Source organism: Puma concolor, chromosome D1 (genome assembly GCF_028749965.1).
Source record: "Puma concolor isolate L17-30 chromosome D1, mPumCon1.1.hap2, whole genome shotgun sequence".
NCBI lineage: Eukaryota > Metazoa > Chordata > Mammalia > Carnivora > Felidae > Puma > Puma concolor.
Window position 1 is genome coordinate 99,139,052 of NC_141676.1, and position 12,289 is coordinate 99,151,340.

The 12,289-nt window shown below is 47.1% G+C and overlaps 1 protein-coding gene across 2 annotated transcripts in view; it reads right to left on the bottom strand.

Annotated features, from left to right (window-relative positions):
* Positions 1-5,799: 5,799 nt before the first annotated feature.
* Positions 5,800-12,289, bottom strand: part of POU2F3 (POU class 2 homeobox 3) — a 79,350-nt gene continuing 72,860 nt past the window's right edge. For both annotated transcript variants that reach the window (XM_086678857.1, XM_086678858.1), the window contains exons 11-13: positions 9,450-9,516; positions 8,077-8,209; positions 5,800-7,106 (exon numbers count right to left, since the gene is read on the bottom strand). In XM_086678857.1, coding sequence (XP_086534983.1) covers positions 7,067-7,106; positions 8,077-8,209; positions 9,450-9,516 — 240 coding nt within the window. In that variant the 3' untranslated portion in view covers positions 5,800-7,066. The remainder of the gene's footprint in view (positions 7,107-8,076; positions 8,210-9,449; positions 9,517-12,289) is intronic.

The following is a 12,289-nucleotide window of genomic DNA, read 5'->3' on the forward strand; positions in this document are numbered from 1 at the left end:
GGGCCCAGACGGTCTTCAAAAGAGAAGACCGTAAGTAGAAGGGTGAACATTTACACCACGGCTGGGGAGTAGTTAATAATCTAGTTTTGGTGTTTATCTTGCCAATCTCTCATGAGTAAGGATCAAACTGTTTTCATCTTTGTTTTCTAATACCTGGTAGGAGGCAGGTGCACTAGATGTTTGCTGGTTGAATGAATGGGAAATGAGCCTGGAAAAGTGTATTAGAAGCATATGGTGTCTCCTAAACCTTGTTGATCTTCTGTAACGCTTGGGAAGTGTTTCCAAAATACTCTTGTAGGGTGTACCTTGAAGAGTACGATTCAGTAGCCTTCGTGTGGGGTCTAGGAATATACATCTTTTAAAACCTGCCCCTGGATCATTCAGATATTAGTCACACTTAAGAACCACTGCTGTCGGAGGGTCTTCAATGACTCTGATGCCAGCCTGAGATGCCAGGCTGAGGCATCTTATTATGTGGGTAACAAGAAGTCTATGATGTTATTAGGCAAGGGAATCATTTTATCAAGCCCTTGCTACTCAAAGTGTGGCCCATAGCCCAGCAAAATCTGCATCTCCTGAGTTTGTTAGAAACAGAGTCTCAGACCCTGACCCCAGACCTACTGAAGCAGAACTGCATGCTAACAAGGTTCCCAGTGATTTGTACGCACTCTTGGATATTGGTTCTCATCCTTGATGGCACAATAACATCATTTGAGGAGCTTTTAAAAATCTCAGGGCCCAGGCTATGCCCCAAAGTAAATCAGAATCTGTGTGGGGATCCATCTTTTTTAAAGCTCTCCTGGTGATTCCATTGTGTAACCAAAGTTGAGAATCACTGCTATACATTCAACCAAAATCGCTGTAAGATGAACTGGAGAAGACAGTCTGCTTCAAGTAGGTTGGAACAGACCAGATAAGAGGTAATGGGAGCCTGATGAAAGAGAACAGGGAGGGATCCATTTCACTAAATGGAGAGTATGCATGGGGCGCCTGGGTGGCACAGTCGGTTAAGCGTCCGGCTTTAGCCAGGTCACGATCTCGCGGTCCGTGAGTTCGAGCCCCGCGTCGGGCTCTGGGCTGATGGCTCAGAGCCTGGAGCCTGTTTCCGATTCTGTGTCTCCCTCTCTCTCTGCCCCTCCCCCATTCATGCTCTGTCTCTCTCTGTCCCAAAAATAAATAAACGTTGAAAAAAAAATTAAAAATAAAAAAATAAATAAATGGAGAGTATGCAGATCTCAACTTTTCCCCATTTGCTTGCGATTATCGAAACGTTTTCTCCTTCTTCCTCTTCTCTCACTCCTCCTCCTCCTCCTTTCTTCTTTCTTCTTCTAAGTTTTACTTATTTAAGTAATCTCTACACCCAATGTGGGGTTCACACTCACAACCCTGAGAACTTCCAGGGCACCTTAGTGGCTCGGTCAGTTAAGCATCTAACTCTTGATTTCAGCTCAGGTCATGAACTCACTGTTCATGAGATCGAGCCCCTCGTCAGGTTCTGCACTCTCTACCTCTCTTTCTGCCCTTCCCCTCCCCGCCTTCTCTCTCAAAATAAACATTAAAAAAAAAAAAAAAAGAGTTATATACTCTTCCGACTGAGACATCCAGCTGCCCCTCTTCTTGTTCTAGTATCTGAATTTGGAACTACCTTCTTGCTGCCACCATTTTCCGGGAAAGAACAGAGTATTAAAAGGCTTCAGGGGTCTGAAGGCTGAGGCGATAAGGAAAGGTGCCAGTTCTTTCTAGGAGCCTTTATCCTAGGGTGACTGATGGTCCAGGTTCAAGCTTCATTACCTAGGATTACATTTACTAATTTAGATATCTTTGGCCATAACACTTGTTCTACCAGATCAGATAATCATCAACGGTGGTATCTCCCCCCACCCCACCCGCCCCCCACAAAAGTTCTGGGCTATAAGGGAGAACAGGAACAGGAAGCTCTCCACCAATTTATTTGAATAATAATGACAATAATTATGTTTATAATCACAATAATAGCAGACAACACTTATTAATGTACCAGGCATTTTTCCAAGCACTTTACAAATATTAACTAGTCAATTCTCACAGCCCTTTGAGATGGCTGCTATTGTCATCCCCATTTAATAGGGGAGAAACTAAAACACAGAGCAATTCAAGGAACTTGCTCAAGGTGACATGATTAGTAGGAGGTAGATTTGAGTATGAACCCAGGCAGTATGGCTCTGCACTTGACTAGAAGCCCCTACAGACCTGTACTGTATTATTCGGCATTCACAGCTCACAGCTCCTAACCTCAATGAAGGGCACTAGAAGTTATTTAGAGGTAAAAAAAAAAAAAGGAATTTCATTTTCAAAAATCTTAATTTCCCATTAGGTACCAGGCACAGTGTTAGTCATGGGCACATAGAGAAAAAGAGACAGACTCAACTCCAGGGTTGACCCACAGGTAGACCCACAGTCTAGAAGCAGAAGAGTCAGCAAATGCAGTACGTGAGATATGAGAGGCACACGGAGAGTGTGTGGGAAGGAGAGGCACGGAGCCACGAAACCTGGGGGGGCTCAGGGCAGGATTCCTCATCTGAGTCCTGAAACTAAACTCATTCTCTGAGTTGCACCAAAAGGCCTTAGTATTCCAGCCCACGGTGGGGCCCACCAGTCTTGAGTCAACAAAAAATTGAAGTGTGAAAATTTGAAAAGGAGCGGGAGCAATTCTTCTCTTTCTTTCCCCCTGGACAACGACTGGGTTTTGCCCTTCGATTCTCTTGTGCCTAATTAGCCGCTGAAGATGCTAACCAAGCTTTGGTTGAACTTCACTGGGATTTTAGGGAATCACGTGGCTGTGAGAGGCAAATCAGTGCCTGCTTCCAGGGTTGGCTCTGCTGAACAATTGTCCAAGACAATGGACAATGGAAGCTACTGGAGGCTGAGAAGTTAGGCTACAATTCTGTATTTCTTTCATAAAAAAGTATGGTCAAATAGAGAGCCCAGAAAGAAACCCCCATAAATGGAGTCAACTGATCTTTGACAAAGGAGCCAAGGCAATACAGTGGGGAAAAATTGGTGCCTTTAACACACAGTACTGGAACTATTGAACATCCACATGCAAAAAAAAAAAAAAAAAAAAAAAAGGCAACTGGACACCGACCTCACACCCTTCACAAAAATGAACTCAACATGGACCACAGACACACATGTAAAATGCAAAACTATAAAATTTCAGGAAGGTGACACTTAGATGAAGAAAACCTAAATGCCCCTGGGTATGGTGCTGCCTTGTTAGATACAACAACAAAGACACAACCCAGGACAGAAATAATGGGTAAGCTGGACTTCATTAAAATCGAAATCTTCTGCTCTGCGAAAGACAAATACCAAGAGAATTAGAAGACAAGCCACAAACTGGGAGAAAATACTTGCAAAAGACACAGCTGATAAATGGCTGCTATCCAAAATATACAAAGAGCTCCTAAAATTCAACAATAAGAAAACAAATAACCTGATGAAAAAGTCGGCCAAAGGCCTCGCTAGACCCCTCACCAAAGACATACACATGGCAGTTAAGTGCATGAAAAGCTGCTCCACACCCTATGTCCTCAGGAAAATGCAGATTAAGATAACTGAGATACTATTACACACCTATTTGAATGACCAAGATCCAGAATGCTTGATAAAACCTTGCTGGCAAGGATGTGGAGCCACAGGAACTCTCGCACATTGTTTGGTGGGAATGCAAAATGGCACAGCCACGTTCTGTTGGGAGGCAGGGTGGAGGTTTCTTACAAGACTAAATGTACTTTTACCGTATGACCCAGCAATCATGTTCCCTGGCATTTACCCAAAGGAATTGAAAACTTCTGTCCACACCACGCCCCCTGCACACAGATGTTTACAGCAGCTCTATTCATATTAAAAAAAAAATTTTTTTAAATAATGTTTACTTATTTTTGAGAGAGAGAGAAAGTGTGCAAGTAGGGGACGGGGACAGGGAGACAGAGGATCTGAAGCAGGTTCTGAGCTGTCAGCACAGAACCCGACACAGGGCTTGAATTCATGAACCGTGAGATCATGAACTGAGCTGAAGTCGGACGCTTAACCGACTGAGCCACCCAGGCGCCCCCCAGCTCTCTTCATAATTGCCAAAACTTGGAAGCAACCAAGATGTCCTTTGGTGGAAGATAAACAAACTGTGGTGTATCCAGACAACAGAATATTATTTATTCAGTGCTAAAAGGGAATGAAGAGATGGAGGAACTTTAAATGCACACCGCTAAGTGAAAGAAGCCAATCTGGAAAGGGTGTGTGCTATGATTCCAACTATATGACCTTCTGGAAAATGCAAAGCTATTAGAGACGGTAAAAAGATCGGTGGTTGCAAGGGTGTAGGGAGCAGAGAGGTGAAAAGGTAGAGCACTGAGAATCAGGGCCGTGCAAATACCCTGTATATTACAATGGTGGGTATGTATCATATTTTTGTCCAAACCTGTAGCATGTGCAACACCAAAAGTGAGCTCTAAGATGAACTGTGAACTTTGTGTGATTATTATGGGCCAATGTAGGTTCATTCGTGGTTTAAAAAAAAAAAAAGGACTTTCTGGTGAGTGATGTTCATAATGGGGGAGGCTATGCATGTGAGGGGGCAGGGGTATATGGGAAATCTCTGTACCTAAATCTAAAACTGCTCTAAAAAAAAAAATAAAGTTTTTTTTAAAAGGTGAAATGGATGAAAACCATCAGTGTGGACAGCGCAGGATATCGGCTTTCAGCACTTACCTGAACAAGATGTCATGGTAGCCAGGATGGCCACAGAAAGGGTTGGCTCTGGCACCCATGAGCATACAAAGAGTATACACATGCCTGCGTGTATATGCACACTTTTGTACACATGGGCTGGTGGGTGGCAGAATGGTCCTTTCATATACTTAAGTCAGCGCCGAAGGCTCCTCTTGCTGTCTCTTTGCTGCATAGCCACTCTTTGCTGTAGCCACTTCCAACCGGATCTTTTCTTGAGACCGTAACTACTACCAATAGGCTTTCTTCTCCAGCTTCATGTCGTGAAAGATTAGTCTTACTATAAGGCCCATTCAAACATCAGAAACAGTTAAGTCTTGATTATTCACATATAGATTCCCCACTTGGATATTATTTGCAACAAATGTTTCATCCCAATTTTGGTTTTTCCCCATCAGCCGTTAGAAGGGCTTCCCTTTCGCACAGGTCAGTTGTCAACCTCGGGCATGGTAACGATTGAAATTTTTATTAACCTCAGAAAAACCACCAGGAGAGCTTGCTTGCCCCTCAAGCCCCTCACCAAAAGTCACAGCGCATTTCCAAGGCCACCTATATTTGATTGTTGAATTATGCTTTGTTTTTCATATCTATTGCTTTCCATTGTGGATATTGAATAACTGACCTTCAGGATATCTGGGATATGAGCCTCCTCAGCCTCTGCCTCCACCTCTTAAGTCTGAATGACTTGGCCTTAAAACTCCCCCTTTCTATCCTCCCCCTTACAAAATGAGGCAACCAGCCTCCTCCTCCTCTGTCAGAAAGAGCAAGAACTCTGAACTCTTTAAAGCCCTGTATTAATGTAGATCATCTTCAGCAGCAGGTCTGGGGAGTAACAGACTTAATGCACCAATTGGCAACATTTTCCCCATCCCATTTTTTGTAAGTAATCTCTACGCCCGGCGCGGGGCTTGAACTCATGTCCCTGAGATCAAGAGTTGCCTCCTCCACTTACTGAGCCAGCCAAGTGCTCCCCCATCCCATTGCACTATACGCACTCATATCCCCCTCAACAAAAGACACAGAACAATAATCTAAACCTCTTCTTATCAGCGGTGGAATCATTTATATCATAACTCTACAAATTTATTTAGGAACAGAGAGATTCCTTTGAATCTCAACATTTTCTTGGATATACAGTCTTTAAAAAAAAAAAAAAAAAAAAGGTTACCATCTCTGGAATGGCTTCATGTTACATCTCTACACACTGGCCCACAAAGAAGGAGACTAGAGATAATGTTCCCGAGAAGTCAACAAAGATTCCCAGCCCATGTGGGAACTCTTGTGGAAGCTAGCACAGTATTTCACACTTTGGCATTTTTTTTCCTTTCTTTTTCTTTTTTTTTTTTAAAAAGAAGATAAAATATTACAGAGATATCTTCAAAATTCACACCTGAGTTAAACATTTTGTTGGAAAATTCCACATTAAGGAGAGAACGTCATTGCAAAAACTGGAGAGGGCTATATACAGGTATTTTGCCAACATAACTCTTACGTATTTGCTTTTGTGTCCTTTCTTCTGCAGCCGGGGGTGGGGGGCGGGGAGGGAGAGAGGGGACCCAGGTAAGGACGGGGAGGGAGAGAAGGAGTAAGCACTCCTGAGCTCCGGGGCAGGTATAGCAAACAAAAGAGCACCTGTGGGCAGAGAAACATGCCCGGGGGCTGAGGGTGGCTCAGCCTTCTGTAAAGAAGAGAGAACCTGGAGAAGGCAATCACGACTGGATCTTGGTTCTAGAAAAGGGGGCTAAAGAGAAAATGGGGTGAAATGAAGATTCAGTCAGAAAAGTTTGCTGAACGGAGAAAACATCAAGTCTTTGGTGGAGACATCGGATTCAAATCTTTTCACAGATTTTAGAATCGGTTCAGAGGTGGAGGCTAAGTTCAGAGTCAAAACCATCATCTCTCCTTCCGGTTGTTTGGCACACCAGGCAAACGTCTGTCCCCGAGAGGCCCACGGATGCATTGGGAAATCGTGGCAAGATGTCCTTTCTCCGAGAGACTACTGCCACAGTGAAGCCGTCTGAGATATTTAGAACTAGGAGATAGGAGCACGGGGAAGGAAGGTGAAAATGGTAAACAGCGAGGAGGGGCATATGTTTCAAGAGCATTAGGAGTCCGCACATGCTTCAATCACAGTTTAGATCTCTGGGGGCCCTCGCTCCTGAAGAAGCAAGAGTTTGGGTTGACAGTGGGGATTCTCTTTCACTCTGCTGACCGTAAGCTGTCCATACACAGAAGGCGTGATTCCCTTCCTTCCAGTGGGGAATACAGGGCCAGGTGGATTCGGAGAAACTTTTTGGTCTCAGTGGAGGTAGGTGGGATGATTCCATCGGTACCAAGATCTGGAAGGAAGGAAAAAAAACGAGTCAATGCTAAAAGGTGCTAATGTGACTGAGGGAAGACGCAAATGGGCAGTGACTGCTAACAGGTGTAGGGTTTCTCTCCGGGGCGATGAAAACGTTCTGGAATTAGATTATGGTGATGGTTATGCCACATTGTGACTACACTAACACGCACTGGATTGTACCTTCAGGGGTAAATTGTAGGGTATGTGAATTCTAGCTCAAAACACAGTAAAACATGTGCATTATATGGTTTTTTCGCCCCCCCCCCTTTTTTTGGCAGGGGTGGTTGACGAGCTCCAGAAGTTTGGTGTATGCAACAGTTATCGGTCAGTAAGACCTCGCTGCCTTGTGGAATGGCCTGGGTTTGGACAAGTGGATTCATTTCTTCCGACGAGGTACTGCCTAACTTTCAAATCTCTGCTGTGCTCTGAATCCGTGAGCCATCTCTCAAAGCACCTGCTCTGAGAATACTTTTTGGAGCAGACTCTTTGGTCCCAGGGGCGGTTTACCTCGCTGCATGCCAGGTGGGAACCCGAGATGGGGGCGGGGGCAGGGAGGCAATACTTCCCTCTGTCATTGTGTCAGCCACACTGACAGCTCCCACTCACGTCAGAACGCCCCAAGAGCAGGGTTCCTGGCAGGGAGTGGAGAACCCCCAAGCCCACTGAAGGACCTGGCCCTTCCTTACAGGAGTGTTTAGAAATTTCCACCCTCCCAGTGAGGATGGAAATATTGGCTTTGTTGACATCAGCCTCTTGCCAGTACTGCTGGCTGGCCGAAGCTTCTCTTTTAAAGCCCACTCCCTAGGGATACGGTCCAGCCTGGCTGTCCACTCTGTCCTCGTCCTGCCACCCCAACTCCCCTCTCCGAGAAAGTGGCAGGCTTCCTGCCCCGAAGGATTGACCCAGCTTCTTGCATGGTCCCTTGATCCTGCTGGAATGTCTCGGTATTCTCTCCTCCACCTCACCCCGAAGAGTTAAAACCGGAGGCGCCCATTGCCGCTTTGGAGTTATTTTGAGATGCAGTGGGGCTGTTGGCGTGGAGTCCGGAGCCGGGAGACGAAGGCCCGCTGTTGTTCCCAGGGGAACAGGATGACGTTCCTGAGGACGAAGAGAGGCCAAAACAAGGGGGAAAATAATGCTGCTGGGTCCCGGGACCTCGTGACCTGGCCCTTCAGACATGTATCCCCGCCCTCTCCCTACCTCCCACCCATCGGCCCACCTCCTGCCTCGTTTGCATCAACACCCGGCCCCAGAGGGACTCTCATCATAAATGCTCTTTGCAGCGCAGGCCCTGGAGAGCAGCATGGCTGGTTCTGCGGGTCCAAGAATTGCCAAACGCAAAAGGACAGATGCCAAAATCATCCTACCCCGGGACACACCCTGGGCTGGGCGTATGTAGCCCCAGACTGCGAGGCGGGAGGGGGAAAGGAACAAGAAGGCTCGGAAAGGAGGAGGAGAGGAAAACGAGAAAAGGGAATAGGAGAGGAAAGAGCATCTGAGGCCACAATTAAAGGTCGCCCGCCCCTCTCCTGTTTCTGTCTCCACAGAAAGATGCCCGTGTATCTCCTAGAAAGAGTATAGCCAGGGGACAGGCTTGGATCCTCATTTTTGGGTTTCCCTAACAACGTCCCGTGAATAAGGGGACAGATATCTTGCCATCCAAGCAAGCCAAGATACTTTGACGAGTGGGGAGCAGTGCTATTGATCGTGTCCGGACAAGAGGCAGACGCTGGGGCTGTCCGGGGCACATGCAGACGTATGGTCGCCCCTGCTAGTTCTTTGGAAGGCTGTAGGTACTTTTTGAAAAATAGAGTTCCGCAGAAAACTGGTTTGGAAAACCCTGCCTTCTATACAGCTCCTTCAGGGATGTGAAATGCACTCTGGTGCTGAGAAAGTATGGCAGCGGAAGCAGAAAGCAAACGCTCGTTTTAAACTTGGCCTCTTCAGCACTTCCCAAACTTAGGTGGTCACAGAACCCTTCTTCTCCGGGCAGAGATTTTAATAGCCATTGAAATACATTTAAGGAAGGCTGACTTAGTTACCTTTCAGGTCTACCATCCCATCATTTATTTTTTTTTTCCAACATTTATTTATTTTTGGGACAGAGAGAGACACAGCATGAACGGGGGAGGGGCAGAGAGAGAGGGAGACACAGAATCGGAAACAGGCTCCAGGCTCTGAGCCATCAGCCCAGAGCCTGACGCGGGGCTCGAACTCACAGACCGCGAGATCGTGACCTGGCTGAAGTCGGACGCTTAACCGACTGCGCCACCCAGGCGCCCCATCCCATCATTTAAAGGAATTCTGGAGTTCTTCAGAAACCCATTGTAAAGCTCACCTGTTCCAGGCATGGTGCTGTGGACAGGAGGGACAGAGAGGGGGCCCAGAGACCCAGAGGGAGAGACCTGAAAGGCAACAGAGGTTTGTAAATGTCTTGTGTCTGCTCCCTTCTCCAGTCTTGACTGCTTCTCCCAGGGTGCTGGGCCCCAGACTGCAGATAGCAGGACTCAGCTTCCTGGCTGCTCGCCTAGTTCCAAACCTCCGCTCTGTCCCCCGCTTCCAGAAGAGGGCCTCTGGACCACGTACAGCATCGGCTCCAGTTCTGCAGACCCCGGGGCCCTGCCCTCCCTGCTGGGCCCCCTGGCAAGGCTTCTTCGGCACTGCCAGGATGAAGCTGGCGTACCGAGGGCTTGGCCCCTGTCGTAGCAGATGCTGTCAGTTGGCTACAGCGCCTCGCTCTTTTCTTCCAAGAGATCCCTTTGCTCGGTGCAGCAGAGCCCGGCCCTAACAACCTGTTTCAGGCTTCCTGGCCTGGTGTCTGAGCGGACCGCCCACTCTCCAGAGAAAACTGGAGGAGCTAAACTTTCATTTTGCCCTGAAGACCTCCCAGCATTACCGACTCTGAGATTGGGAAGGGACTTAAGGTCATTTAGTTCGAACCTCCTTACTCTTCAGGACTCTCCCCCTTAAGAATCACTGCCTTAGCACGACCTAGAACAAGTTGTAATAGAAAGAATGGGCTTCGGGGCCCAACAGATCTGGGGGTGAGAACGTGGTTCCATCGTAACTATCCACGTGACTTTGGGCGAGTTACCTAACCCCGCTGAGATTTGGTTTTCTCATCCGTGAACTAGAGGTAATACCTCCCTTATATTTCCTTTTAATTAAGATTTAATAAGATAATGTCCATAAAGCTTCCAAGTCAATGCCTGGCAAAGAGTGCCAGGCTTGTTAAGCGTCTATTCCCTTCCCCCCTGAAGGAAGCTGTCAACTGTCTCTGGACACCGGTCACCTCTTCATTTGAGCTGAAATCTGCATACCTTGCCTTCCCTTTCTTCTCCTCTTGCCGACAGGGGAAGCTCCAATCGATGTTCCCAAAGGACGTTGGAAGGAAGTTCTCAGGGAGCTGTGATTTGATATCCCTCCCCTCCCCAGCTCGGATCCTCTCATCCCAACAGGATGTGGCATGTATTCATTTCCCAATTAATCAGCTACGGTTCTGCTGTCTTCATTTACCTGCCTTTTTACAATGAGCCTCCTCAGTAGGGCTGGGGGGGGGGGGCCATGAAGGGTGGAGGCAGGTGTGAGGCCTCCTGGTAAGAGATGTTATCAATGATTTCTCTCCCTCTTCTCCTCTCCTCCCTACTGCCACACCCAAGACATTTGTTGTTGTTTTAAAATAAATAACGTGTTTAGTCACTGGGACCAGCTTCTTCTGTTTCCTTCTGGAGGCAGGCTATGCATATGCAAGCAGACGTATCTATGGTTCCCCCTTTTTAGTTTTTTATATAAATGCTAGCATTCAGCCCACACTGGTTTGCACCATTTTGTTTTGCTTTTTGCTTTTTTTTTTTTTTTTTTTTTTTTTTTTTTTTGCTTAACTGTATATCCTGCAGATCACTTCATATCAGAAGCGGAAGAAACTATGTCCTAGTCCCAAGGAGACTGTGCCAATGAGACCTGAGGAGACGATAGGATCAGAACATGCTCTCTCTCCGCTGCCTCTGTAACATCACAAGCATTAATGTAATTATTTATTTAACATCTTTCCCCCGCCGCTAGGCTGTAGTCTTCCCAAGGGCAGGATGATGTCTGTTCAGGTCTACCGACTACAGTGCCTAGGACTTTGTAGGTGCTCAGTAAGTAAGTGTGGAATGAATGATGAGAACGAATCAGGCTCCTTCCTGGCTCCTCCATGCCTCCCACTGCTTTTCTCCATGTGGGTGTCTTGGATTGGGCTTGGACCAAAGCGAGAACCTACCTCCCAAAGCCCCATGTTTAAAGATTCCGATGCTCTTATCACATGGTTCCATTTCTTTGACACGCCTGACATAATCTAGCCCCCGCCTACCCCTCCAGCCTCCTCATTCATACTCATTCACTCCCTGGGTTCCAGCCCATGCCAGCTTTCTGTGCTTCCTCCTTTCCACCCATCCCAGCCTCAGGGCCTTTGCATACACTCTTTCCTCTGCCTCGAATATTCTTCCCTATGCTCTGTCCTCCCTGTGCACCCTCGACCCCCATTAACATCTACTCATTCTGCTGCTGCCAGTTTGAGCATCCTTCCTCCAAGAAGCCCCTGACACCGGGACTAGGTTAGGGCCCTCTAAATCACCCTCCGTCTCTTCTAGAGATTCCATCACAAAGAGCATTTGCTTAGTGTCTATTTTCCCTGCTGGGACCGTAAGCAGGGATCATACGGGTCCCGTCCACCACCATATCCCAGTTCCAAACATATGGTGGCTGCTCGATAAATATTTAAGAAAAGAATGATGACTGAATATCCCTTGCCTCCAACTTAACGTTTTCATTGCTTTCTCACAGCCTACAGGGTAATTTAGTACCTGTGGCCCGTCGTGAGCCAGCCCTCATCAACCTCTCTTAGTCCCTAAACCTTAGCTTCAGTCAGATGGCAATGTTGTGATTCCCCAAATGCAGCACATCATTTTATAATCCCATCCCTTCTCACAGATGGTTCCTCCCGCCTGGTATGGAAAGGCGTTTGTGTTTGAAGAACAAATTAGGGGGTCATCGCTCCCAGCCTCCATTCGGATTGGAGTGTCTCTCGTCGTCGGTGTTTGTCTGTGTTCCCGGAGCACTGCTACGGGGCTTCTCACATCTCCTTTACTGCAATCTCTTGCCTCTTCTGGCTCCTCCTTAGTTTCCTGCCTGGATCCT